The 26,436-nt window shown below is 41.8% G+C and overlaps 2 protein-coding genes across 15 annotated transcripts in view; one reads left to right on the top strand and one right to left on the bottom strand.

The window, feature by feature from the left end:
• The window catches only part of LHFPL3 (LHFPL tetraspan subfamily member 3), a 261,232-nt gene that overhangs the window by 63,672 nt on the left and 171,124 nt on the right, over window positions 1–26,436 (bottom strand). For all 11 annotated transcript variants that reach the window (XR_014578021.1, XR_014578022.1, XR_014578023.1 and 8 more), the window contains exon 2: window positions 22,284–22,520. Coding sequence is in view for 8 of the 11 variants with exons in the window: in XM_083819854.1 (XP_083675980.1) it covers window positions 22,284–22,520 (237 nt within the window). In the remaining 3 variants the exon portion in view is untranslated. The remainder of the gene's footprint in view (window positions 1–22,283; window positions 22,521–26,436) is intronic.
• The window catches only part of LOC310892296 (uncharacterized protein), a 56,370-nt gene that overhangs the window by 4,568 nt on the left and 25,366 nt on the right, over window positions 1–26,436 (top strand). The window contains exons 2-4 of one of the 4 annotated variants that reach the window (XR_014578020.1): window positions 264–333; window positions 3,890–3,998; window positions 4,583–5,758. The gene's annotated coding sequence lies outside the window, so the exon portion shown is untranslated. Of the gene's footprint in view, window positions 1–263; window positions 334–3,889; window positions 3,999–4,582; window positions 5,759–26,436 lie in introns of those variants that run through there. The other 3 variants (XM_083819840.1, XM_083819839.1, XR_014578019.1) reach the window with 3 other exon arrangements.

Raw genomic sequence — 26,436 nt, 5'->3', positions numbered from 1 at the left:
CCTTTCCTTGTGTGATCATGGAAGTTTGAATATAGGTTTAAAATTGTTGGGGTGACACCAAGTATTCTTAGGAATCAGCTGCACTAAATTGTGTGGTACCAATATGGAATGGTTGCGTTCAGGTGGGGCATGCTTAAAAGCAGATGCTGAGGAAAGTTGAGGGAAATTAATTAAAGGTGTGATTATAGAGCACATTAACTCTTGCCTGCACTGAAAATGTAATGGTGTCTTTATAATGTGGCTGAACTCTCAATTTCTTACAGTGGAATTTGATGCTGGCCAGATCCAGCTCTCCTTGAGGTCAATGAAGAAGCTCTTGGTGGCTTCAGCAGGGTAGGATCACACTCCCCACCAGGCTGATTCCCCTCCATGAAGGACTTTGAGTTTCCTTCTACCTGCAGAAAATTGATGCCTTATTCTGCATCCCCTCTGCCCCTGCTGTGGTAAAGTCACTGAGGTTTCAGGTGCAATGTTCTTGGATTCATGTACCTTTCTGAGACAGGATGATGTGTCTCAGAAAGAAAGAGTTATTGCTGATGAGTTTTATCAGCTCCCAAGTGGATCAGACGATCTATTTCATAACGCTGAAAAGTGTTTCACAACTCACAAAATTAATCTAAAATGGGATTAATAGCTATAATTACCGACTTGTTTTGAAGAGTTCAGGTGACTGTCTCCAACATTCATCTACACTTCACTTATTTTAAGGAAAGGGTGGTAAATCCCCAAACCAGACATATGTTGTAGGTTTGCATATGAGACATCCTTCACCCCCAGCTGTGGAAATGGCATTGTAACTGTCACTGTTTTTGTACAGAATTAATGAACAGTTTGCAAAATGTATCACGACCTTGCTAGTTGATGGATGTGTTAATAATGCCTTATTTAGATTTTGCAGAAACATGACCTAGTTTCATTCACACATTGGCATCACAGTTAACTACAGTGAATGGAGTTTTCAAGCAAGCAGGTGCAAATGCTGGAAGCAGTCTGTGCAGCTACCTGGGTGGAGGTCTAATGCTCCTCCAAACAGTGCCTCAAATGAGATAGCACAGCTGGGTAATACCTTCTATGCAATACGTAATCACATAGTCATAGAACATCCTGAGTTGGAAGGGAACCACAAGGATCATGGAGTTCAGCTCCTGGCTCCACACAGGACCACCCAAAAATCAGACCATGTGTCTGAGTGTTGTCCAAATGCTCCTTGAACTGCATCAGGCTCAGTGCCGTGCCCACTGCCCTGGGGAGCCTGTCCCAGTGCCCGACCACCCTCTGGGTGCAGAACCTTTCCCTAACCCCCAGCCTGACCCTCCCCTGTCCCAGCCCCATGCCGTTCCCTCGGGTCCTGTCGCTGTCCCCAGAGAGCAGAGCTCAGCGCCTGCCCCTCCGCTCCCCTCGTGAGGGAGCTGCAGGCCGCCATGAGGCCTCCCCTCAGCCTGCTCTGCTCTGGGCTGAGCAAACCCAGGGGCCTCAGCCATCCTCATACATCCTGCCGTCTAGGCCCTTCACCATCTTTGTAGCCCTCCCTTGGACACTCTCTAATAGTTTTATGTCTTTCTTACACTGTGGCACCCAAACCTCCACACAGTACTGGAGGTGAGGCCGCACAGCACAGAGCAGAGCAGAGCAGGACAATCCCTTCCCTTGCCCAGCTGGCAGTGCTGTGCCTGATGCTCCCCAGGGTATGGCTGGCCCTTTTGGCTGCCAGGGTACACTGCTGGCTCATGTTCAACTTGTTGTTGACCAGACAATGATTACTTCAGGATGTGCCAGTCTATCCAAAAGGCCTGGTACACTTTTAAGGCATCTTATGTCATTGGCCAGCAAGCAGCCTTGCCAATCTAACAGCTTGTCACCAAGAGGACATTTGACTCTCATTTCCTCCTGTCCCTTCAGAGCCTGCAGACCATGTGTTGTGCAACCACAGTCGGGTGCTGCTGGAGATGGCGTGACCTTTCTGTGAGCTGACCTGATTGCTAACACAACTGGAATGTATTCACTTTTTCTGGTCTGTAAATTCCAACATGCAGCACAGCAGCCACCAAGGCAGGAGGATGGAGCTTGTATGTAGGGGCAGAGGGGTGAGGTGGGGCAGGCAATGGGACTACCTTAATTTGGTGGTAATGAGCTGTTAGACCAGCTCCTGTACAATGGACGTGATTAGTAGGACTATCCAGAACAGCATCCAAAGCACCCTACTGTGCCACAACAGAGTATTTGCTAATGGAGGATATATATCCTAAGAGACTAAAAGCATGTATACAAAAGATAAATGGACTTGCAATCTAATATCTTGATTTTATGTTCCTTCACCAGAACCAAAATCTTACTTTTGTATTGCTGCTGTCTTAGGAAAAAGCTGCTTCGCCTCTCCCCAGAGTGAAAATAATAGTGGTTCAGACGAAAAGCTATATTTCCTTGCACTGGAAATGATTGGTTTCAAACCAATTCATACCTTCTTGTTACTTAAAAAAAATATGGATGGAATGATATGTATTATAATACTCAGGCTGTTCAAGCTTGAGGTTTCAAGTGCTACTAAAACATTACCCATGCACACAGCCTGCAGTAAAATCCAGATGAATACATCTGGGGGGAACTTTATTAGTAAGATACATGTATACACCTGCTGATGGAGAACAGTAATGATCAAGGGGCTGGAGACACCTCCTGGTGGACAGGGCAGTGCCTTTTTCGGAACGCACCTTCACATTGTCCATTCATCCCCTTTACTGTGACATTCCTATAGTCATGGCACGACCTATACTCTGAAGCAGAACTGAGAGAGTGAGGAACCCTCTGAATGAATGTGTTACTCAGTGAATTTATCTCCCTGTTTTCTCTTGGTGATTTCGGTGGTGACAGGGTTTGATTTCTGCACATTTACTGATTACAGTCTAACCTGCTTCTACCACTGCTCTGATCTGCTCCATCTTCTGCTTGCTGTTCCCATTTGTTTTGGGAGGGTGGTCCCTAACTTCATGTGGCATTTTTCTTTTTCCTGATCAAATACCTGAAACTTTCAGAGAAGGGAGAAAAGTAAAAGATTTCCATCTAACAAGGTGAAGCCACAGAGAGAAAACCTTTATACAAACTGATCTTTGTAACATTTTTTGCTGGACTTTCTTGAAGTCTGCTGTAAGAGAGCTCATTGCTGACATGAATGTTTGCATCAAACAAAGACCGAGCTATCAGAGCGACTGCACAAGTTTTATTTGTACACATCTTGGTGAATACTTCTTGCCACATTTCTCAAGTAACTCAGCCAAAACTGTTGCAACAGCAGCTGGAGTTTCTCAACATGCACAAGTCCTGCTGAAGCTGCTGATCAGTAATGTGTGGAGTTTTTTTCACAGTACAGTAGAGATTCTGGGGCTGCTGCTTGCATAAGTGAAAAAGCAAAAGTGCAGAGCAGACTGGAGCACAGAGTCTGGCGCCTTCACTAAAACAGCACTTCCCTTCAACTTTCTCAATTTGACAGATGTTTCATGAGAGTTATTTTTAGTAAATTGTTTTTCATGGTAATATGCACTTTTATCATATCTTCTTCACGAGGAGCTCCAACTGTTTCAGTAGTGTTAATTGAAAAACCCTTGCAGAAGATGCTGGAGGCAAGCAAAGAGTGCTGGAGCCTCTGCAGGACAGGGAAACTGAGGCACAGTTATGTGCTTTGACAAAGTAACATAGAATTGGGAATAGTCTTTCCACTCCCCAGTTCTCTGCTCTGGCCTCGAGGTGGGGACTGCTTCCAATTTCCCCTCTTTGCTTTTGTGGTGGCTTGAGCAAAATCAGTGCTATGCTGCATTTGTTTTGAATGAAGGTGATGGTAGTTATGCTGGAAATGAGTTGCTTCTCCCTTTCCTGTACCAAACAGCTTTTCTTTCAGTTGCAGAGGACTGGGCAGAGTGGCAACCAGAGGGCACAGGGTTTTCTGCATCACACAAGGTGACACAGCCCAGAGGACCCTGCAGAGATGCCTGCATCTGAAAAGACAGGTAAGCCTGCAAATCCTGCACGTCAGCAGGGTTTATTAGATCTGACTGCACTGCAATAATGCACCTGTGTAGCTGCAAACACCTGTGTCGTGTGTCTGTGTCCTGTTTTGATTTAGGAGACCTATGCATCATGCTCTGTTATGAGATATACACACATAAAATACTCCTTGCCAGATGGAAACAGCATCTCAGTAACATCTGGAGGAGGGAAACAACACCCAGAAACTGAAAGGCAAAGACCAGAGCTCATTGACTTGGCACAAGGTGCTGTTTAGACATTAGATGAGGATTAAAAACAACATGGCCTTGTCAGCTTGACCCTGTGCTGAAGCTCCTTGTCGCCAGGCTTGCTTCTGGGATGCAATCATGCTGGTCCAGCTGCCCTCACACCTGAACCACTCATGGCTCTTCATGGGCCAGAATTTCCAACCCTCCCCGTGCTGTCACCATGGCCTTCCCTCCAAAGCTTGGGGGGAATACAATGCCACAGGCTAAGGTCTGACATATCTAACATACTCCTAAACTGCCATAGCATGTAAAGTAATGGAATTATTTTTTTTTGTTTTGTGTTCTGTTTTTCTCAGTGCAAATTTGCATCCTGCCCATTTTTTCTAGATGCTTTGAACTGGGAATTACCATCAGGCTGGAGATCAATCTCTAGGGTTCATCAGCTGAAGAGACAATAACAAGATTTTTATTTTGGGAGGACAAAACTGTCTCCACGTTGTCAGTGGGCACAAGATGACAGGACTTGATGCTGTTCTTGCTCACACTGCTGAAGGGGCTACGGTACTTTGCTGCAGTCAGCAGAGATCAGACGATGGGGGGTTTTCCTGGACACTCCTGCCCCATGCTCTCTGTGGAAGGTGCTGTGCACAGGCTCAGTCTCAAAGGTGGCCAAATCCTGAGCAGAGCAGCTGAGCACAGCACAGCCCTGGCATGCTGGTGCAGAGCTGCTTGGCTGAATGCTAATGGCACTTGCCTTCATCCCACCTTTTCCTTGGTTGTGACAAAAGAAATGCTGCATCCTCAAAATGCTGAATTTCCTAGACCAGCTCTCTCTATCTTTCTGTTTTTGAAAGGAAATTGCTGCAAAGTGTTGATTGACAGGATTTGTGAATACAGATTTTTGCTTATCTACAAACCATTTATACTGTGGGTGCTATTTGCCTACTGCTCATTAGGAAGAGTTAATATCAGTTTTCTGGAAGATAGAAGTTCCCCAGGCGTGGCCCATACCCCACTGAGTTTGTCAGCTGCAGTAAGCATCACATCTTCAATCAGTATTGTGGACTTCTTCTCATGAACCCAGTTCATAAACCCTAGCAGCATTTGGCACATGCAAAACGTAATCTGGAGATGAGAATCAGTTATTTCGTATGCACTGACCTTCAGGAAAGTTTCGTACAGTTGGTTGCTGAAAAGATAGTATCTCCTAGGAAGATTGCCATCTGCAGAGGCACGTAGCTTGGTTCTACCTTGTTTATCTTCAGCCAAACAAGGAAACAAATTCTCTGACGAGCAGCCTGAGATCCTATCGGCCAGAACTTAATAGGAAGTTCTAGTCCCTTGGCATATTTTGGGAGCTGTACCCACAGCTAAGCTTGTAGCGGAAGGTACGGGCCATGCCTGTGTTGCAGATATTTTTAAATATAACTGTTAGGTAAATAACCATTTTTTCACTTTATTGGCTGAAGCAAGCCATGGAAAAAATAGTTTGGGTCTGAACCAAAACAGAATTTTACTTTTTTTTTTTTTTTTTTTAAAAATGGTGTCTCCACCACTTCCTATTGTATTATTTTATTTACAGTTAAACCAAAATGTTTCATGAGATACATTTTGAATTGTTTAGATGCTTGAATAGTCTTTTTATTGGTCAGCTTTAAATGAGCCTGATGTTGCAAAAGCAGTTACAATAAACTAATGAAGCCTGGCTTTCAGTGAACAGCATGTCCTCCTTCTACGTGTCCTGAGCATGACCCAATTCCTTTACCATGGCCCAATGACCCTTCCATGTCAATACCTTGCTTCCTCTTACACCCAGGTATTTTCTACCTAAGACACCTATCTTCCTCATGAATTAGTACTCCCTCATGAGTACTTCCAGCTCCCCTTGCATCCCCAAAACTTTCCATACTCCCAGGCCCCAAATGTCCCTTACAGACTCTCTCCCACAGACCCTTGGCTTTATTCCACTTTCCCTACATTTTTATACACATACACTGAGAAATACTTGCAATGTTTTCATATACTCAACCTAACTTGATCTTGACAGACAATAATGACACAGCAGGCAGTGCAGCATATTTGAAATGAGATTTGTGCTGAGTTGGCCATCCAAGTGCTGTTAAGCGTTGGATCTCCTGGCTTTCCCTTAGTGTGATTGCTAATTAATGCTCTCCCTTTTATCCAGCCATTGATCTTCAGAACACTTCTGGGAGTAATGTTAAACTTTTGACAAATTTTGTTGAAATTACATGATGGATTTAAAAGTTATTAAGGAAAAGGATTACTAAACAGGTGTGCAGATAAGCAGCGTCATTCCATAAGGAAATTGTTTTGAGGGAAAAATCAGAAATTTTTGCTTTAAGATATCAAAATGAAATGAGCTAGCATAAAAAATAATTGGAATAAAGCAAAATATTAAATTCAACATCCATTCATTAAAAGGCTTTGTATCTTGAAATACTATTGCTCTTTTAATGTGCAGTTTGTCAGAAAAGGTTCTATAATAGGGTTTTTCTTGTTCTGAGATCCAGATGGTATCCGTTGCACTACAAGGAATCAAGAAGACATTATTGAATTAAAGTCAGAATTCTGACTTTGTTGATTATTTTAAGAACCAGTCTCTGAAAACTCCTATTTCAGTGACTTTTTTTTGCCTCAGTCTTCACTGGCAAGAGCTCTAGCCACATAGCCCAAGACCCAGAAGCAAAGGCAGATAATGGTAGAATGATGAACCACCCACAGTATGAGAAGGTCAGGTAGGATACACTCTAAGGAATATAAAGCTGCACAAGTCCATAGGACCTGATGGGATGCATCTGTGGGTCCTGAGGGAAGTAGCAAATGTAGTTGCTAAGCCACTATCCATGAGAAGTTGTGCCAGTCTGGTGAAGTTCCCACTGACCGGAAGAGAGGAAATATAAACCCCATTTTTAAAAAGGAAAAAAAAGAAGACCCGGTTCCTACTGGGCTGTAGTTCCTACTAGTAGTTCCTACTGTAGTTCCTACAGCCCAGTCAGTCTCACCTCTGTGCCTGGCAAGATCATGGAGAAGATCCTCCTGGAAACTATGATAAGTACACAGGAAATATGGAAGTAATTGGTGACAACCAACATGGCTTCACTAAGGGCAGATCATGCCTGACAAATCTGGTGGCCTTCTATGACAGGGTTACAGCATTGGTGGATAGGGGAAGAGCAACTGATGTCATTTACCTGGACTTGTGCAAAGCATTTGGCACTGTCCCACATGATATCCTTGTCTTTAAATTGGAGAGAGATGGATTTCACAGATGGACCACTCAGTGGGCAAGGACTTGTCTGGATGGTTGCATTCAAAGTGTTGTGGGAAACAGCTCAATGTCCAGGTGGTGATCAGTAACGAGTGGTGTTCCTCAGGGGTCAGTATTGGGACCAGTGCTGTTTAACATCTTTGTCAGCGACATGGACAGTGGGATCGAGTGCTCCCTCACCAAGTCTGCCGATGACACTAAGCTGTGTGGTGTGGCCAACACGCAGGAGGGAAGGAATGCCACCCAGAGGGACCTGGGCAGGCCTGAGAGGTGGGCCTGTGCAAACGTCATGAGGTTCAACAAGGCCAAGGGCAAGGTCCTGCAGCTGGGCCGGGGCAATCCCAAGCACAAACACAGGCTGGGTGGAGAATGGATTGAGAGCAGCCCTGAGGAGAAGGCCCTGGGGTTGCTGGTGGATGAGAAGCTCAACGTGAGCCAGCAATGTGCGCTTGCAGCCCAGAAAGCCAACCGTGTCCTGGGCTGCATCAACAGAAGCGTGGGTAGCAGGACGAGGGAGGTGATTGTTCCCTTCTGCTCTGCCCTCATGAGACCCCACCTGGCGCCTGTGTTCAGCTCCAGGGCCACAGCACAAGAAGGACATGGACATATTGGAACAAGTCCAGAGGAGGGCCACAAGGATGATCAAAAGGCTGGAACTCCTCTCCTATGAAGACAGGCTGAGGGTGTTGTGGTTGCTCAGTCTAGAGAAGGCTCTGGGAAGACCTTACAGTGGCCTTCCAGTGCCTAAATCATAATCACTGTAGACTAAATTTACTGGAAACTTTAGAGAAAGAAGTGTCACATACTAGGTTAATTCACTTTACTAATTCAACAGGTTTTAAATGCTGAGATGGAGTGGGAGTGCAGAGACTGCTGTACTGTCCAAGGCATTGGTACAAGCCATTGAAAGTTAATTGTTGGCTCTACTGCTTAGCTCTCCAAAAATGTATCAGCTGTCTCACAATATATTCACATCACACCCATCTCCATCACATGCCTGATCTACAAAGTCAGTCTTGTCAAGAACAAGCAGTTACTGTTCTTCAGAAGAGACCTCAAGTTGACTCACTTTTTGGGTGTATGATATTCCATATTGACAACCAGATTTTCAGAGATTTGAGTGACATATCTAGGGGTATTCTGGAAATAGGTATTAGATATCTGAAGTTAGGAGGCTAAAGATGAAGGCATTCAAAGGTAGATATGTTCTCCATTCATTTCTGAGTCTTCCTAGTGAGATTGTTTAGACTGTTCGTTAGTACAGGTTTAAGATATATGGATTTTTCTGTTATTGGCATTTGTCTGCTAACAGGTGAGCAGAACCCAACTTTTTGTAGTTGCTGTTATTTGTTTGTTTGTTTTAGATTTTTCAGCTATTAGTCATCATCTAGATTCAATTTTTGGCAATTTTCATCAAATATGTGCTGTACTATAATTTATGATTTAGAAATGAAAAGTACCAAGTGTCTCAAACTGTCAAAACTAGCCTGTTCACAAATTCAACACTTAGAAAAATGGCACAATACATTAACTAGACTGGACAAGTGTTGAATTGCTGCATTCTTTCCTTGTTGAAAAAAGTAATAATAATTGGTCAATGCAGAGGGTTTTGATCTGAGTGATAGCTATAACAACCCATGTATACTTATTACATGATAACATTCACCTCTTCCCAAGCAGGCTAAGAATTATAATACCATTTATAATGTTTCTACTGTTAGAGTTTAGAAAGTCATACAAGATATACACTAAAATAAGAAACAAACAACAAAAAACCCACAACACACCACCACCACCAAACAGAAAAGTTCCCATTTGCTTCTATATTTTGTCTGCTTAACTGATGATATAATCATTTCTTCTATTATTAGGTATATATAAATTGAGAAAACACCTGGTTGTGGGATTATGAAAGTTGAAGACTAGAAATAAAAATGAAATAAAGAGATTTGCTAAGCAACTGGGATACAAATGCATACTGTATGAAAGCATAGGGGAGAAAGAAAAGAAAGAAAGGAGAAGCAAGGTGGAATGGAGGCACAGCCCAGGATATCTGCGGAGAAGAGAAAATTGAACAATGGACATTATTTATCATAATTGCCGAGTTTGAAAGAGATTAGTGCTTTATCTCTCTGCAAGTTTTCTTGAGGAGGACCTCAATTAATGCTTGAAACTAAATATAGGTCTAGACAAACACAGGCTGACCTCAATGCTATGCAGAGTTTAAGAGGATATTCTGAAGAATTATTGGAGAAAATGTAATGCAGATTTAGTAGATGCTGTACAGTGCTGGACTAACATGACTGGTTTCAGGTGGAATTCAACAATATTAAAAAATAATCTAAGTAGCATATAGTGTACCATAATGGGCACTGACGTCACCAGCCTCCAGGTCCTCTTTCCATGTCAACATGAAGAAGGTGACTTCTTTGTAAATTTTTTTGGGATCATAGGATTAGGATCTGATATACAAATTATTTTGAAATATGAAATCCAATCATTTCATGCTGTAATCTACAGCACTTAGCAGTTTTACAACATTTTTGTACCTATATTAGTGCCTGAGTACAATTTTATTGTCTCTAACCTTTTTGAGAACTGGTTGATAGATGAGCAGACACAGCCTCAAATGCCAGCTGCTCACTAGTGTATAAATGATTGATCAGTGTATAAATCTGATGATCTTCTGGCATCTTTGCAAACATACAACTTCTAATCATTTCACAGAGCTCTTTCAGGGATTTATTTAAGATAAGCTTGTCAGTCCTCTTCAGGAAAATTGTTGGACTGATAGTTATATGGGAAGATTTATTGTACTTAATAATATGTCATCTTTGGCCATATTCAATAGGAATTAGCATCTACAGAGCAGCAGGGAGAATACTTATAAAATTTAGGCAGAACATTAGAGGGTAGTTTTGCTCTTTAGATAGTTACCGCCTCTGCTTGGAAGTGCTGAGGCCACATGCCAGTGAATTCTCAGAGGTTTTCAGCTATCATTTTAAATTCTACAATTAGATGCTGCAGACTCATTCTGAAAGGGCATAGAGATGCAGCCTTTAAAGCTGATACAATTTTTTATTTTCCCAAGGAAAGATTCTCCTTAACCGTTTGGCACTATGTTGCCAAATCCAGTGTTTCCATTAAGGATGCAAGTCCTGTTTTTGTGGCTGTTCTTCTATGTACAACACCTTCATACTTTGCCCACATGGCTTCTGTACCCAATTTCCCATTAACACTTTAACAATATTTTTTCTTCTTCACATTTGAAACACTCTGAATGATTTCTAATGCACTGACACTTTCCCTAGTAGACCAGTATTTGTCTCTGTAGGATATATGATGTCTGAACTTCATTGTTTTATCAGTTTTATTTGTAAGGGATCAGCCAATTGTTATTGTCAGAGTGTTACGATAGTTCTTGAAAGGAAACGTGGTACTGTTTGATACACATCCACCATTAAAACATCTGAAATATGTTGTTTGAAACACTCTATGCCCAAGGATTAATATAGGTAAGATTCATGACTATTTAAAATGTGCATGAATTGCTCTAATGGATTCAGTTTGCTCCCACCCTCTAAAATTCTTATTGATTTTCCAGGATGAAGGAAACCACTGCATAATCATGTCCAACATGCCCAGTGGAAAAGCTTTGAGGATTTTGGTTCAATAATCTACTTAAAAATAAAAAGAATGGTAGTAAATATTTTGTTTAAAATGAGTCCATTTTAGCTATGCCAATCTAATTTGGTTTCTGAATTTACTTTCTTTGAAGTAACCATTAAATAACTGAACTATTGTATTCTGCACAGATTTCAGATGCACCCATTTTAGCAGGCATTTACATAACACTGCTATTTTTCTCAATACTTATCCAATGTGCACTTATCTTTCGCATGTATTATTATGGTAGAAATGGAAAAAATACAACTAAACTATTGCTTCCGTGTTCAGGAAGCAAGCAATTATCTCCCTTTACATTTTGTTACTGGTAGCAATGCTGGTGGATTTACTCAGTATTTCAAGATGGTTGTCCACTTATTAGACCATACAGTGGGAATTCAGGGTCTTCAGCTATACCAAACAATAGGGACTGTTCATCCTATAAAGATCCACCTTTATGACCGAACTCTCCATGTGGATTGAGAGTTTATGAAACCCTTGGAAGAGTGGGGAAGGAAAACAAACAAAGACATAGGGATGCAAGGGATGCACAAAGTGCCCCTACACTATTAGTCCAGACAACAGTGCATGTGTATCTGAATCCAGTGCACGTGTAGAAAAGGAAGAAGTTTGCTCCTAGTCTCCTCTTCTTCAGATCTTTACCTTTCCTTCTAGTGAGAAAGAAAGAGAGAGACCTACAATATCCAGATGTTCTCCAGTCTGCCGGGAGCCACTGGCAATGTCCATTGACTATCTCTGAGCTGCTGTGGTGAAGAAGACCAAAGAAGTCTTTGTGTTAGCAAATGACTTATTTTATAAGCGTGGCCTGATGCAGAATGATACATCATGGTGCAAGAAACAGCCACACATTGACAGAGAACATGTGGGGTATGGCAGAGGTAGAAACCTCGGGGTATGGCAGAGTTAGAAACACTCCTGGAAGAGTGTCCGGCTCTGATTCCACAATTTAAGCAATGCTGACAAGCTGGAGGGGATTCAGACCGTCCTACAGCTTGTGTGATACTGGAGAGTAGCTTAAACGACCATGCTGATATTTTCAGCCTCTATCAGACACGGAGTTATACAAAGAGCAGAGAGCTTTGGTTTTAGTGTGCATGGACTAGACACGAACAATTCACTCAGTGATTAGGAGAGAATTGGCTGGGAACATCAGAGGGCAGGGACTGAGGGAAATGGCCTACAGGAACCAAAGCAATGGTTTGTCTGGTGTCAGACGCTGCCGCCTAGAAGGGTGTAGTACTTTGAGATTAAAGACTGCTCTGAGATGAATGACTATGCAATGACATCTTCATGCCAGCTCATTATGATCCTGAAAATTTTTAGATTTACTAAACTAAGGTGAAGGTGGTTTGTAAAATCAAACGTGCAGGGGTGTTGTAAATACATTTAGTCAAATGAGATTGCAAGAAAATGACTATTTTCAGTCTTACCATGTCTGTAGAACACATTTTATACTAAATGCTCTTGAAGTAAGTGCATAAAAATATTTCTGACAGCTGGAGTGCTTGCATGCCAAATGGCTGAAAGACTAAACTTAATAACATGGTCCAAGTGCTATGAACAAAGTCATTGATATAATTTAAATATATGAATTAAGAAAAAACAGATAGAAAAGGTATGCAAAACCTTGATTGACTCTCTCTGGATTGCAATTTCACTTTTTACCTATTATGCTCCTTTCTGGCAAATGAAGTTAGCAAACACCTACTGAAATCTTGAGTGCAATGTCACTCATGAATATCATGTTCTGTTTCCACTTCCATTGCTATTGTCTGGTGTTGTATCAAGTAAATCTGTACAGACATGGAAAAGTCAACAGAGAAAGATCTTGGCAGCCAAGAACAGAACATTAACTTTCAGCCCCAGCAAACATGTGCCTGGTAGGGTCACTCCAGAGCCAAGGAACAACAATATATGCGTGCCCTAATCTGGGCTTGTCTTCCCAGGCATCTTGGGTTTGGCTTCCCAGGCATCCAGAAGAGGTCAATGGGAATGACAGTCTACCAAGCTTGTCATTCAGAAGAAGACGAGGGATTCAACAGAAAGTGCAGAACAACTCTGGAAGTGGTCCAGAAATAATACAAAGAGTTTCAAGGTTCTAGAATAAAGCAATATAAAAATAACTGGCTAAATAGAGAAAAACTACACTGCCAGCACCAAGCTGATCAATTTTTGCTTGTAGTAAGCTGTCTTGGACATTACCTGTGACAGAAACCAGAAAGAGACAGATATCTCAAATATCTCATTAGGTATGACTTACATGTCTCATTGAGTGTAACTTTGGAAAACAAGGCTGTTTGCCTTGCTTTCATTTGGAATTTTTGATAGATCTTTCATTCTAAAGCTACTGACAACATCCTTTGTTTCTATTGACATTATGCTCAGAAAGGGGGACATTACCTGATTTTTTTTTTCAGATGCCTTTTTTGCAGATAGAAAATGATGTTCGCTTTATGCAACTACTGAAGAAGAGTCAAAACAAATTCACAGCAGAAATGTGATAATGCAACTAATGACTTTTTAAATAATGAGAAAGATTTCCATGAAAATTACTGGAACTTGCTTCAACAGGGAACAATTACAGCTCAGTTCTACAGGCTTCATCTGTATGCAAGAACAAGCCATTAGGACTGTTGTGAACATATGGACAGCCCAGGCAGTTCGCTGAATTTGCAAGTTGGACTGGACAGCAAAATGTCCTTGTAGATCAGCTTTTCCTCCTAAGTCTAGATTATTGGCACAAACCTGTCTTCATTATTTAGTCTGTGTTAACATGTTGATCAAAACCACTTATGCAAGAATGGTTGAGTCATGAGCTTTCCTGTTCTCTGCTGTTTCTTCTAAAAATGTGTCTCCTGCCAATAGGGATGAGAGCATGGATGGTGTAGGGTATGATACTCTTTGTGAGTGACTAGCTCTACCTGGAATGAAGTATGTGCCAGCTACTTCCCTTTTGTACATCTTTGTATTATGAAATATCTCTGATTTTTGTCCAGACTTCAAAACATTTCTAATGCAACTACCAGCGACGGCACAGTCAGACATGTTGCCTTCTATCTCAGTAAATACTGTCCTGCTTGTAACAGGCCATACACAACAGGCTTTATGTTAAGTTAAAAATACAGGTCTCCAGATCTGTCAGGCTTTGTCTGAACTTGTCTAGGCCAGAGTTTTGTTTTAGCTTGTAACAGCACTTCGTAATGACCTAATCACCCACTGCTATGCATCATGTCACTAAGTTTTTTAATGTTCAACTCCTCTGTGGCTTGCTGCCCTACAGAATTTGTAAGCAGAGCACAGAGCCCATACAACACATCGAGTTCCCCATAGCATTTAAGAAGTATTTTTTTAGGCTGGGTATCTTTTTGTGACCAGCATACCTTGAAGTCCTGCTACTTGGTCCTTCATATCATGAGCTCATTAAATGGAGAGATAATTTCTTTAACTGAGCTGTTGTATGAGATTCCTTTCAGAGTGTAACAGCAAGTGGGACCCATCTTTCTAAGAGAAAGAAAGCAGTTCACCATGTTCTTCCTTCATTAATCAGTGGGGAACTACAACTCTTTATTCATGGTCTCCAGCTTCTTCAGTTAAGTAATTAATGCGTATACTTAGGACTAATTTTACTTTCTCATTATAGAAAGTAGAGTTGGAAAGGAACTGTTGGATCAGCTGATATATCAATCAGCACCACTGCAAGATTGACCTTTATTTAATAAGGTATTTTAATCAACTTTCGACTTTTAGTTTTGATGTCTCATTTGCCTCCCCTTAAGAGTATCACCATTTAATGCAGTGGTAAAGTACATCCTTGATGAAACACTTTATTTGAAGCTTAGTCTCAGTATACATACTTTCAGTAATAATACCACTATTCAGCTTTCCTAATTCACCTTCTGTTGATGAAACACAACATACCCAATCAAAGTCAGTCTAATTTGCCCTATTTAAAAGATGGAGAAATGGAGAAATCAAATGATAGATCCAAGCTTGGTAAGAGAACCAGGAATCAAACTCATCTATTCTGAATACCGCTCCAGGGTTTTTCTCTTACTGCCACTTAGTGCAAATAGAAAAGTCTAAGTAATTTCTCACATGTGCATCTCACACACTCGTAAACACAAAAGTAGACATTTTGAAGTGGAAGAGTTTTTTTTTTTTCTGGGAGTGGGAGTGTTTTCTAAGTCCATAGTGAAGCACCTTGACTTCTGATCTTGCTCCCTATCTTCCTCCCCTGAGTTTCTACTGAAACCTCCAAAATACTTTGATTTTCTGCCTGCCTTGGTTTGAGGACGTTCTTTTCTTATGTTGGAGGTTCTCAGTCCTCCAGTTCTGATCTCCAGCAACAGTGTCCTACACAATATGTTGTAGACTGCGGTGGAGGAGCCAGAAATCCTGTGGCTGGAGCTGTTCTGCTTCGTGTGACAGAATTCAGTATACACGGGACAAGAGAGCACAGGACATTAGGGCACTGAAAAGGAAAGTCCAGGATTTGGATCTAATGACTGTTCATACAGTCCTTGGATGAAAGTTTATATCTTGGGCATAGACCCTACAGCAGTGATATGAGAATCTTATGCCAGGAGAGATGAAGTTCCCTCTGATGTTGATCACAATGAAATATCCATGTTTACCTTTATATTTTCTCTATTTCATATTATTTACATAGTTGAAATCACAGGCAAATGGTTGCCATTCTCTAAGGATAGAAATTTTGAGAAAAAAATCTTTATAAAATAATGTTTGGCTTCTAGTTGCAGCCTTCTAGGTGAAATGCTGGTACTATTTGCCTACTGCTCTGTACTCAGAGTTCCTTCTAACTCATGGAGGTGATACCCAAAGAAAAACAGGTTGCCACTGGACAAAGAAATATACAACTGGAGTTAATTGCAGTGGTAGATAAGCCACTTGTTGGTTGAAGCTGAAAGAGAACATAAGAGATCATCACAGCTGTGACAAAGCTTTGTTGTTGGCTGACATGGCAGAGAATCATGTTTTGAAACGAGAAATGAGGGCCAGTAATTCCCAACCTGGAATCTATGTCTGTGGACTTCAAATAATAACTTGATTCTACCTTTGAAAACCGGGGCACCTAAATCCTTCTCCTTTGAGGCAAGATTATAAACTTTTTGACGTAGTTCCAGCTTCCTCTGGCCAGCTGCAGTCTAGAGAGCACATGTGGTGGGCTGTCTACAGCAATCCATCACAGATCACTCTGCAGCGACTTTCTTCCACATTTCCCTTCTCAAATGGAAATTCAAGTGGCCAAGTTGGTTCTGAGTTCAAAGACACCTTAAGTGCTTTGAATGCTGAGCCACGCCAAAGCAGGAAGAGACTGAAGTGGAGTCCAGTGGATCACTCTTGAACTTCAGAAAGAAATGATGGGAGGAGACAAGCAGACATGAAGAGAAATAGGGAACAGAGTTAACAGATGTGCTGCATCTTGCTTTTGAAAGAAAAGTGTATTTTAACTGAAATGAAAATGTGCATATAGCTGGAGAAGTCAAGGGGTACAGAATTTTACAAAAAGGAACTATATGATTTTATCAGATGGAAAACATGGATATACAGGGCTGTAAATGTTGTTCTGGCTGGATTTGTAGTCTTTATTATTAACAAGAGCTGTTGGCAACTCTTTTATGTATTGCAACTATATCAGATATCAAAATTCATATGTTTATTCACCCAATTTTGAACAACTTAACTTGAATGTTTGCAAATGTATGCCATGAGAACTACATGCCGATAAGCAGGGCTTTGCCATTTTGCAGCATTTTGCAGAAAGTGCTGTGTCCTGAGCTATTTTCCTTTCGAGGAATGACAGCTGGTGTGCACTCTGTTATACAGTACCTCAATGGGACAAGCACACTGCTGGCCTCTTGTCGCTCAGCTTCAGATAGCAGGACTTCTGCAGACAGTTTTCTGTTGCAGCTGAAGTCATGTGGACAGAATATTCTTGTTTACAAAGATAACTCTTGCCAGAGGTGCAGAGATCTCGATGCAAGCTTTTTTTTTTTTTCTTCTTTTTTTTTCTTTTTTTTCTTTTTTTTTTTTTTTCCAGAAAACTGCTTTGTCACCAAGAAGCTACTTCCCCTGAGTTTCTTTCTTCAAGTGTGTATAGTCTGCAGTTTCTGAAGCTCGTGCAGATGTACGGAGCCAGCCTTCAACAAACTCCATCAGGCACTGACAGCACCAGTATAGAGAATAATGAGGGTGCAAATGCCAACAAACTGTTAAATACCCACTTGGGCATCCTGCACAGAGCTCTATGCCCAGCTCTCCCCAGCGTGGCTGCTGGGAGCTGCTTGGTGTAGCTTGAATCTGTCTGCGTGAGTTGCAATCACTGCAAGGTAGATGAATCCTTCAGATCTCCCATCTAGCTGCCTGGTCCTTTTATCTATTTCAGCCCTGGGCTTGCAACTCTGGGAAATCTCTAGTGCAAATTGCCTATGACCAGATGGGCCCCAAAGGTAAGTCAAATGTTAAACGTAAACACTTTGTGAAGCTGCTCCATCCATCAGAAAAGGCACAGCTGTCCACAAAGTGCATTACCCACTTGGCCTGACTGATATTACTTAAAAGGATAGTTTCTTCTGAATGCTCATGTATTTATCACTCATAATACAGACCAAATTACCACTTTCTACCATAAAAGTAATTGCTTTGCACCCTCAATTTATTTTGGAAACATCTTATTTTGTCTCTGCACCCTTTGGGCAGAACTTTAATTTTATGTCATTAAAACATTACAGTTGAAAATGTTAAATTCTGCCATTATACAACACATTGAGTTTTTTTTTCTTCCCCTGATGTTGATGGTGTTGATGAAGCTTAAAGCTAAGATGAATTCTGGCTATTTTTGTTATCACCCAGAATGTCATTAGCTTAATAACATGCAGGCCTTTAAGTCATTACCATTTTTTCCTATAAATTAAAACAAACCATGTAACACTGCTCTCCTCTCTTTTTGCTAATGGCATAAACATAATGTAGAAGTCTTTTTAGAAGTGTCTTTTTTTCTTCAAAAGGCAGTTTTTAAAATGAGAAAGGTATGGATTGTTGTGTAAAATTTGCATGATTAGGAAAATGCATTAAGTACATCGTACCCCGAAAAAAATCTGCTAAGCTTCAGTTTCAGATATGAAGCTCACATGGTAGTCTACTCTCAAACCTAAGCAAAGAAGAAGTAAGCACGCACTATTTTTGTCATGTAGTGACAAAGGAAACTTTCTTGTATGGCAAAAACAAAAAGAAAAAGAAGCAAGCAACCAACCAAAAAACAAAACAGCTGTCTTCTCCTGTGAGTAATTTTAGCAGTCAAATTCCTTGCATATGAGCATTCATTAACCTATGTAAATACACAGCACTGTAGTAACCAAAAGCATACAGCAGGTGGTAATTCAGCGTGATAAGTCTACAGACAAGTACAGCTTGCTCTTTTTCTGTCTTTTTCTTGTCTTTTCACCATCCTGTTACATACTGTATACTTCTAAATGTTTACTCGTCACCAATACTCAGAAACAGCTGTGGTCCTGGGTACTCACAGGAGCTCTAACAGCCATGGCAAGCTCTTATTGATGACACTGTGGGAGCTGATCTGCAGCAAGTCCTCGAGACCTGATTAAGGAAACAGCTGCCCAGCTGCCTGATCATTGCTTCATAATTCATTGTTCTTGAGGATTTTTCCACAAATGAAAACTGTTGTGACTCTCACACTTAATTTATAGTTTCTTCCCCTCTGTTGAGCTACTACATAATGCTGACATGCATGGGGCAAAGCCCTAGCAGTAGATGACTAGTGACAGGACAAGAGGGAATGGCCTCAAGTTGTGCCAGGGGAGGTTCAGGCTGGAAATGAGGAGACATTTCTTCTCAGAAAGAGCAGTCAGGCACTGGGACGGGTTGCCCAGGGAGGTGGTGGAGTCACCGTCCCTGGGGGTGTTCGAGGAAAGGTTGGACTTGGTGCTTAGGGACATGGTTTAGTGGGTGACATTGGTGGTAGGGGGGTGGTTGCACCAGATGTTCTTGGAGGGATTTTCCAACCTTAAGGATTCTATGATTCTACGAAGAGTTGAGAGGGTAAGCGGAGGTTCCTCTTGGGTGCAGTCAGCGTTGGTTTCTCCCCAGGTTCATTCTTCTGAAAAAAAACCACTGTGAAGCTACAAGGTTTCCCTTCAAGGGGAAGCCTTGCTTATCATGGGCTACAGGATGTTCAGCCCTGTGACAGAGAACATCATCACCACCAAGGGGAAGGAGTTCTGGGACACCTAGACAGTCAACAGCCCCTCACCAGCACTCCTTGACAGTCTGGCCACATTTTTTCCTCTTGGAGGCCAGCATCAGCCTAGGGACTCCTCCTTGAGAAAAGGATGCTCCTGATCCCGGTGTGCTAATCAGAAACAGAAGCCAGTACAAGCCTGGAGACTGGCACCATTTGGGTGAAGGGGGAAGAAGAGATGAGTGGCAGTGTTTAGCGTTCAGGGCTGCTTGTTGTGAGGACTTCACATTGTAAGAGTAGCTGAGGAGACTGAAGGTGGGATTGCTTATATCCATAGTTTTATTTTCATGTCTATATGGGAAGCACTTTAGTACATTTGCATATTTCAGTATTTTCCCTGACCATTTCCAAGAGATGCATGTGTACTTTGCATGTGGACTAATGCTGGTAAGTATTTCCCCAGCGTCTTAACCCAAAAGGGACCAACGGGACATAGTTTATGGACTAAGTGTCAAAGCCCTCAGGCATGTGCACTGCATGCCAGGGGTACAGACAGGAGGTTGTTTGGTGCCCAATCAAGGACAAGCATTGGCTCTAATCTTCTACTAACATTTTCATTACAGTGTAAGTAGTCAATACCCCCTCTTAGCACAGACCACTGCCCCAGACAGACCACCTGAGCCTGCATCCAATGACTTCCAGGATAACAAAATCTGCCTCACAACCCTGGCTATACAGACCCAGAATCTTCCTCCTAAACACTGTGGCATCCATAGCTAACTGGCTGCTAGCTGCAAAAATGCATGAGCGCTACCTATACATCCCAGTGCCTGCTTTGGGGTACAGCCTTTTGGGCAGAAACCAGTCCCTGGTGGTTTCTGGGCCCCAAAGCTCCATCTGCACAGCGTGGGGAAGAGAAGATCAGAGATCACAAGAGGGAATTAAGTGTTCTTGCCTTCTTGTCCCAGCGGGATATTTGCTCAGGCTTTCCTGGCATCCAGAAGGCCAGAAGAAGGATGGATCTCTGGCCAGGAATGCCAGGAAGCCGCAGACACCATGGGCTGTGTTGGCCCTGTCCCCAGGTGAAGGTGCCAGCCCTGCAGCCCCACCAGCCCTGCCAGGAGCTGGCACCTGCAGGGACGTTGGCAGCAGCAAAGCAGAGAGACCGTGCCAGACTAGTGCCTGCCTTGTCCCCCTGTGGGAGACGATGTTGTTTGGTGGAAGCTTTTTGTGAAGAGGGAGGAGATGATGTCCTTTTTAGAAGGCAGGTTGTCTTTTTTTCTTTTCATCTGAAGGACAGTTTAAAATGTGGTGGTTATTAGGCTTGACTGTGAAGGACAAAGTGAGGCGGGTCCCATTTTGTTGAGTTCTGGTTTGTGTAGAGCCTGATGCTTTGTTACATTTCTGTGCTTATTCCAAGGAAAATGAGCTGCTGAATGATTTTGTCCGACATGCTGAGGATCAAATGTTCTGGCACAAGCTCGTGCCAGCGATGTGAGAGGTGATGAGTCTCCAGAAGCTGTTTTCTGCTCACAAGGTGCCAAAACAAATGAGGCCCTTTGATACAAGCTGTTGTTGGGTTCATGAGCTTTGTATGGCATAGACAAATTAAACACAAAGCTGATGGCAAAAGCACTTGTGGCATAGCTGTGAATACCCTTCTTATAAACCTTTTAATTTTCAAATATGGATGAATGTTATCCTTTCAGAAAAGGGCCACAGGGACAGCCCTTGAAACAAGTGCCCTCAGTTTACCTGCAGAATAGATGTACGCAGACAGTTGCAAGCAACACATACTTTCCTTAACCCCCAAATCAGTAGGCTCTAACTAGGTCTGGAATTATATGTGAAATTCAATCTTCAGGTCCATTTATCTTAGGACTGAGTGTGCTGACTGTCTGCAAGTCAGCAAGCTGGGACCCAGTGCTTTCAGATATATGGATAATGGTTCTTCCAGAGCAGGGCTGAGACCAGCTATTTTTGTACAACACAGACTGCCAAACAGCTCTTGATTTCCAATCCAGCATGGAAGGTCTCCCAATATCTCTGCTATTATTAGAAGCAACCCACAAAATTGCAAAGGTGGTAGATGAGCTGAATGCAGAATCCTGCATTGGTAGATCTAGGGGGCACTCGGTGAAATTAGTAGGGGATCAATTTGAAACAGATAAAGAAAGTACTTCTTTAGCAGTCAGTAGTGAGCTTTGGGAACTTGTGGCCATGTAGTGTTGAAGCAGCTGACAGTATTAGAAGGTTCAGAAGGAATTAGGCAAATCCAGGGAAAACAGGTCTGCTAAAAGGAGTAGGCAGGGACATGAGCTACTTTCTTTTTCATTCCTGGCTCTGATCCTTGCTCTAAGTCTACTGGTGCCCCCTGGCATAGGCGGTCCCATTATGTAGCTGGGTACAAATCTCCCAAGCCAACCACTCCCTCCTCACTGCCTGCTCTGCTAACACATAAAGTGCAACCTTATATTACAGACATCCAAATTACAATGCAAAATTCTAAAGGAACCAAATGAACAAATCTTGTATGGGGTATAGAAAAAGATGGAGATAGTGAAACTTAAATGCTCATGAAACACTGTACAAACTGGGAACACAAACACATCCCATCTGCAGTTCTAGAAAATGGTAAGGATAAGTCATGCATAGTACAGCAGTTATGGCAATTTCAAACTTTCTTATGTTTTGGAGGCTGAAAAGTAAAACTTCCACTGCTCTTTGCATTTCCTCTTCCCCAGCAACTTAGGAAGTAAGCCAGTATGTTAACTTTTACATATAGAACAAAATGAAACAGATAGTTGTTTTTAAGCAATTGCCTCAAGGCCACCCAACAATAGTGTTTCTAAAGCAGTCCTACCTTTGTTTTCCAACTTGAGCTCCTCTGCTAGCAAGCTGTCTTGTCTGTTGCCAAGCACAAATGCCAGAAATGAGAGGATCAGGGCATCCAAGATTCCAATAATAGCCAGGATATATGCCCAGCGGACTGAACAAGCCCCCAGCGTGTACTTGTCTGTCTTTTCACCACACATCCGTTTTACCTCATCTGAATCCCAGCCATCAGGAAAAATCATACAACCCAGGACGAGACAGGCAGCTTGGAGAAAAAAGAAAAGGAGAACAATGGGATAATGAGACCAAACTTTCATTTTGACGAGAACCTACACAGTTATCATTAAAGCAACATGCCTTTTCATGCTGAGCTTCAAAGCTAGTTTACTTAAAAACAAATCACACAACAATGTGCTGTGATTAACTATTTAACACAAAAACCTAAGACACAACATCAACTTGGCACCTTGCTTATTTATTTTTTTAAATGTTACATCATGAATTCCTAGACAGTTTTGTACCAGTACAATCACATTTTCACAGTGAGACTGATTTCTTTATTGTAATATGAAGGGATCCTACAAAATAAAAGGGAAAAATGATTATTAAGGTGGATATTCAAAGGAAACATTGGATTACCATCAAATGGTTGGGCAAACAAACGAGAAAAAAACAGAGAAAAAAGCATATCTCTTGTTCATCTTGATCATCTAATTGCTTGCAACACACATAGGTAATAGCAAGGATTTTTTTTTCTATGTAAGTTGGCAGTACCCCTTTAACTGAAATATGTTTTATGCATAAGGTTTGTACTCCTCAAAAACACAAGTTATGACATTGGTCTGCAAGGAAAAAATAAGCTGTCAACATTGCTGCGAACTTCTGAGCTGGTTTACCTGAGGAATCAATGCATGACATCTTGAACATGAAAAAGTCCCGATCCTTTTAACACTGATAAAAAGTATGGAAAGCCTCTACCCTTATGGAGAGCTAGCTGACATCGACTGCCAGCCACTCCTGGTGGGGTCAGCTGTGCTGTGGTGGGGACAGAGGCAAAGGATGGGTGTTTGAGTGCTCCTTCATCAGCCTGGGTGACCACTAAAAGGGGTCCATAACACAGGGCAGAGCAGATGGGAACTTGCAGCAAATTTCCTAACACAGCAATGTGTTTGAATAGTGCTCTGATATGCACCCCTTCTTTGGAATATCATGGAATATCCCGAGCTGGAAGGGACCCACAAGGTTCATAGAGCCCAACTCCCTTAGCATGGTTGATGAGATTCACTGGATCCTAAACAATCTTAGAATCATTAAGGTTGGAAAAGACCTTCAAGATAATCTGGTTCAACCATCACCCAACTACCAATGTCACCCACTAAAACATTTATAACTCTTAACATTATACTGGTACATATATTGCACACCCACACATATATTTGTGCACATAGAACATACTTGCAGGTATACATGCTGATTGAAAAGAACACATTGTGCAGCCTTCAGCCTTTTAAATATTTGATGAACTCTCCCTCAGTCTGAAAACTGTGGGTCAGACACGAGTAGCTTGTGCAACCAATGGCTGCTTTTTGTTTGGGAACTGCAACAATTTCTTGTCTTTTCTGGACAAGCATAATCACTGGCATTTTACACACCTTTAATGCCCACAAAGAAAAAATACACCTGCACTGAATCGATGTGATGAAATACTGTAACACAGAATCACACAGAATCACAGCACTGCTGAGGCTGGCAGGGCCCTCTGGAGGCCGGCTGCTCCCACCCCTGCCCAAGCAGGGACACCCAGAGCAGGATGCCCAGGACCACGTCCAGGTGGCTTCTGAAGGTCTCCAAGAAGACCCCACAGCCTCTGTGGGCAGCCTGTGCCAGTGCTCAGTCACCTGCACAGATGTGAAAACAGGGCTCAAGAATGATATTTTCCTTTCTATAGCTACCCGATTGCTGTAGAAAAAGCCTCAAAAACACATCTGTGGAAAGCATCTGATGTAGACCTGCACCTAGTATACCTGATAAATTCTTCCTGAGCAGAAAATGTAACGCCTTATAATACTTTCAAGGACAATTAAGCATAGAAGCAAGGACAATTAGATAAGGACTGATTTACTCAGCATATGCAGGTTAGGCAAACTGTAAGTTGCCTTTTGCCTTGCCTGAACTCATTAATGCAATTTCAAAAGACCTTCCAAAGCTTTTTGAGATAAACTGTACAATAATTTTCTTTCTTGAACTGGTTACACAAACTTCCAAAAAGATGATTTCTTGCAGTCAACACATAAGCATTGCCCTCAGTTGTGAGGTACTTCTTTGAAATGATACATAAGAAAGGCTGAGAGAGCTGGGGATGTGCAGCCTGAAGAAGAGAAGGCATCCTTGAGACCTCATTGCAGCTTTTCAGTACTTAAAGGGGGCTTATAAATAAGACGGAGAGCAACTTTTTGCTCAGGCAGATAATGATAGGACAAGAGGGAACGGTTTTAAACTAAAAGGGGAGATTTAGATTAGATGTTAGGAGGAAATTCTTCACTGTTAGGACGATGGTGACGCCCCGGCACAGGCTGCCCAGAGAAGCTGTGGCTGCCCCATCCCTGGAGGTGTTCAAGGCCAGGCTGGATGGGGCTTTGGGCAACCTGGTCTGGTGGGAGGTGTCCCTGCCCATGGCAGGGGGTTGGAACTTTAAGGTCCCTTCCAACCCAAGCTGTTCTATAATGATTATGATAAAATGTTCATACTTCTGGTGTTCATAAAAATGTCCGCATTTACCCAGGTGACTGTGACAAATGTTTGCTATAAAGTAGCAACTACCAAAAGTAGTTTACTTTTACCTCAAAATGTGAGAAAGCTTAGTGAAAGCTTAGATTTTTTTCTGTTAAGTGCATAAGAATAATTAAGATATACTGACATCTCTGTGTTTTTCTTTTATTACATACCACATTAGACATATGTCCCCAGTACTTCCTAAAAATTATTAAAGTTTGTTCTTTTCCACCCAGGCAATCAAAAATATAGGACCCAATCTCAGGAATTCAGTACACAGCTTCCCAGCTGATTTCCTCAGATTTCCGATAAACTCATCTTTCCTGAATTTGGTACCTGGACATGTAGATGTAGTCCCTGAACTTCCCGGAGTTATTCTGTTGACTGCAGTTGGACTTCTCTTGGTAATAGGGCACAAAGTCCAACCATTATGGTGGTTAGACTGGTTCTCTTTGCATGAAGGCAGATATCGAAGAGGGGATATTATTATCTCCTCTGCCTATACTGATGCTTTCTGCTAGATAGCTGCTTGGTCAACACTTCAGACACAGGAATCATACCTCACCTGGAAAGGTTAACATAAGTAGGATTAGTCAACCTCAAGTCTTCAGTTGCTGAGGGAACATTTTGCTCTGAATGCCTTTAAGAATGCATACTTGCTCAATAGTATGAAACAGGTAATGATTCATTTATCAGCTACAAGGCTGAAAAGACAGGTATAAAATCCACCTACAGATCTACTTTGTATTGCAAGAAATTTTTTACATTTTAATCCTTCTAAAGAGGATTAGGAGATTTTCTCTAGAAGGAAATTACTTTCAGTTTTCTAAAAATTTAAAAAATGGAAGCCACTTTAAGTTGCAATTGCAGTGAAACTGCTAACAGATGATTTTATAACACAGACATGGGTCCCGTATCTCTGTTTAAACTTCCACTGTCACTAATGGCAATGTGACTGAAATAGAAATATGAAAAATATGAGAGGATACACTGCTACAGTTATACTTTTATCCACTTCTAATAAATTCAGAAACTTTCAGATTTGGAAAGCTCACCTATTGAATGAAAAGACTTAAATCATTGGTTCTTACAGATGATTTGATTCAAGTAAGGAAAAAGTTAAATAGTTAAATCTATGTTAGTTGAAGACAGACTTCTGTGTGCGAGCTGAATGCACCGAATTAGCATTGGCTTCCTGAGCCTGCCGACAGACCGCTCCAGTAGCTCTGTAGCTAATCAGAGCTTGTATAAGAAGCAGCCGGGGGAAATTGATAACAGAGACTGATTAGTGTCACTGACACTGTTCAGAGCTATTTGGGCAATTGTAAAACTTACGAGAATGATATCGATGTTGTTTTCCCTTTGTTTGCTTGAGAAAGCTTTTTGCAGGGATGGTGCCTTTGTAATGA

This window comes from Anser anser, assembly GCF_964211835.1.
Source record: "Anser anser genome assembly, chromosome: 1".
NCBI lineage: Eukaryota > Metazoa > Chordata > Aves > Anseriformes > Anatidae > Anser > Anser anser.
This window is presented reverse-complemented; position numbering and strand designations above follow the sequence as displayed.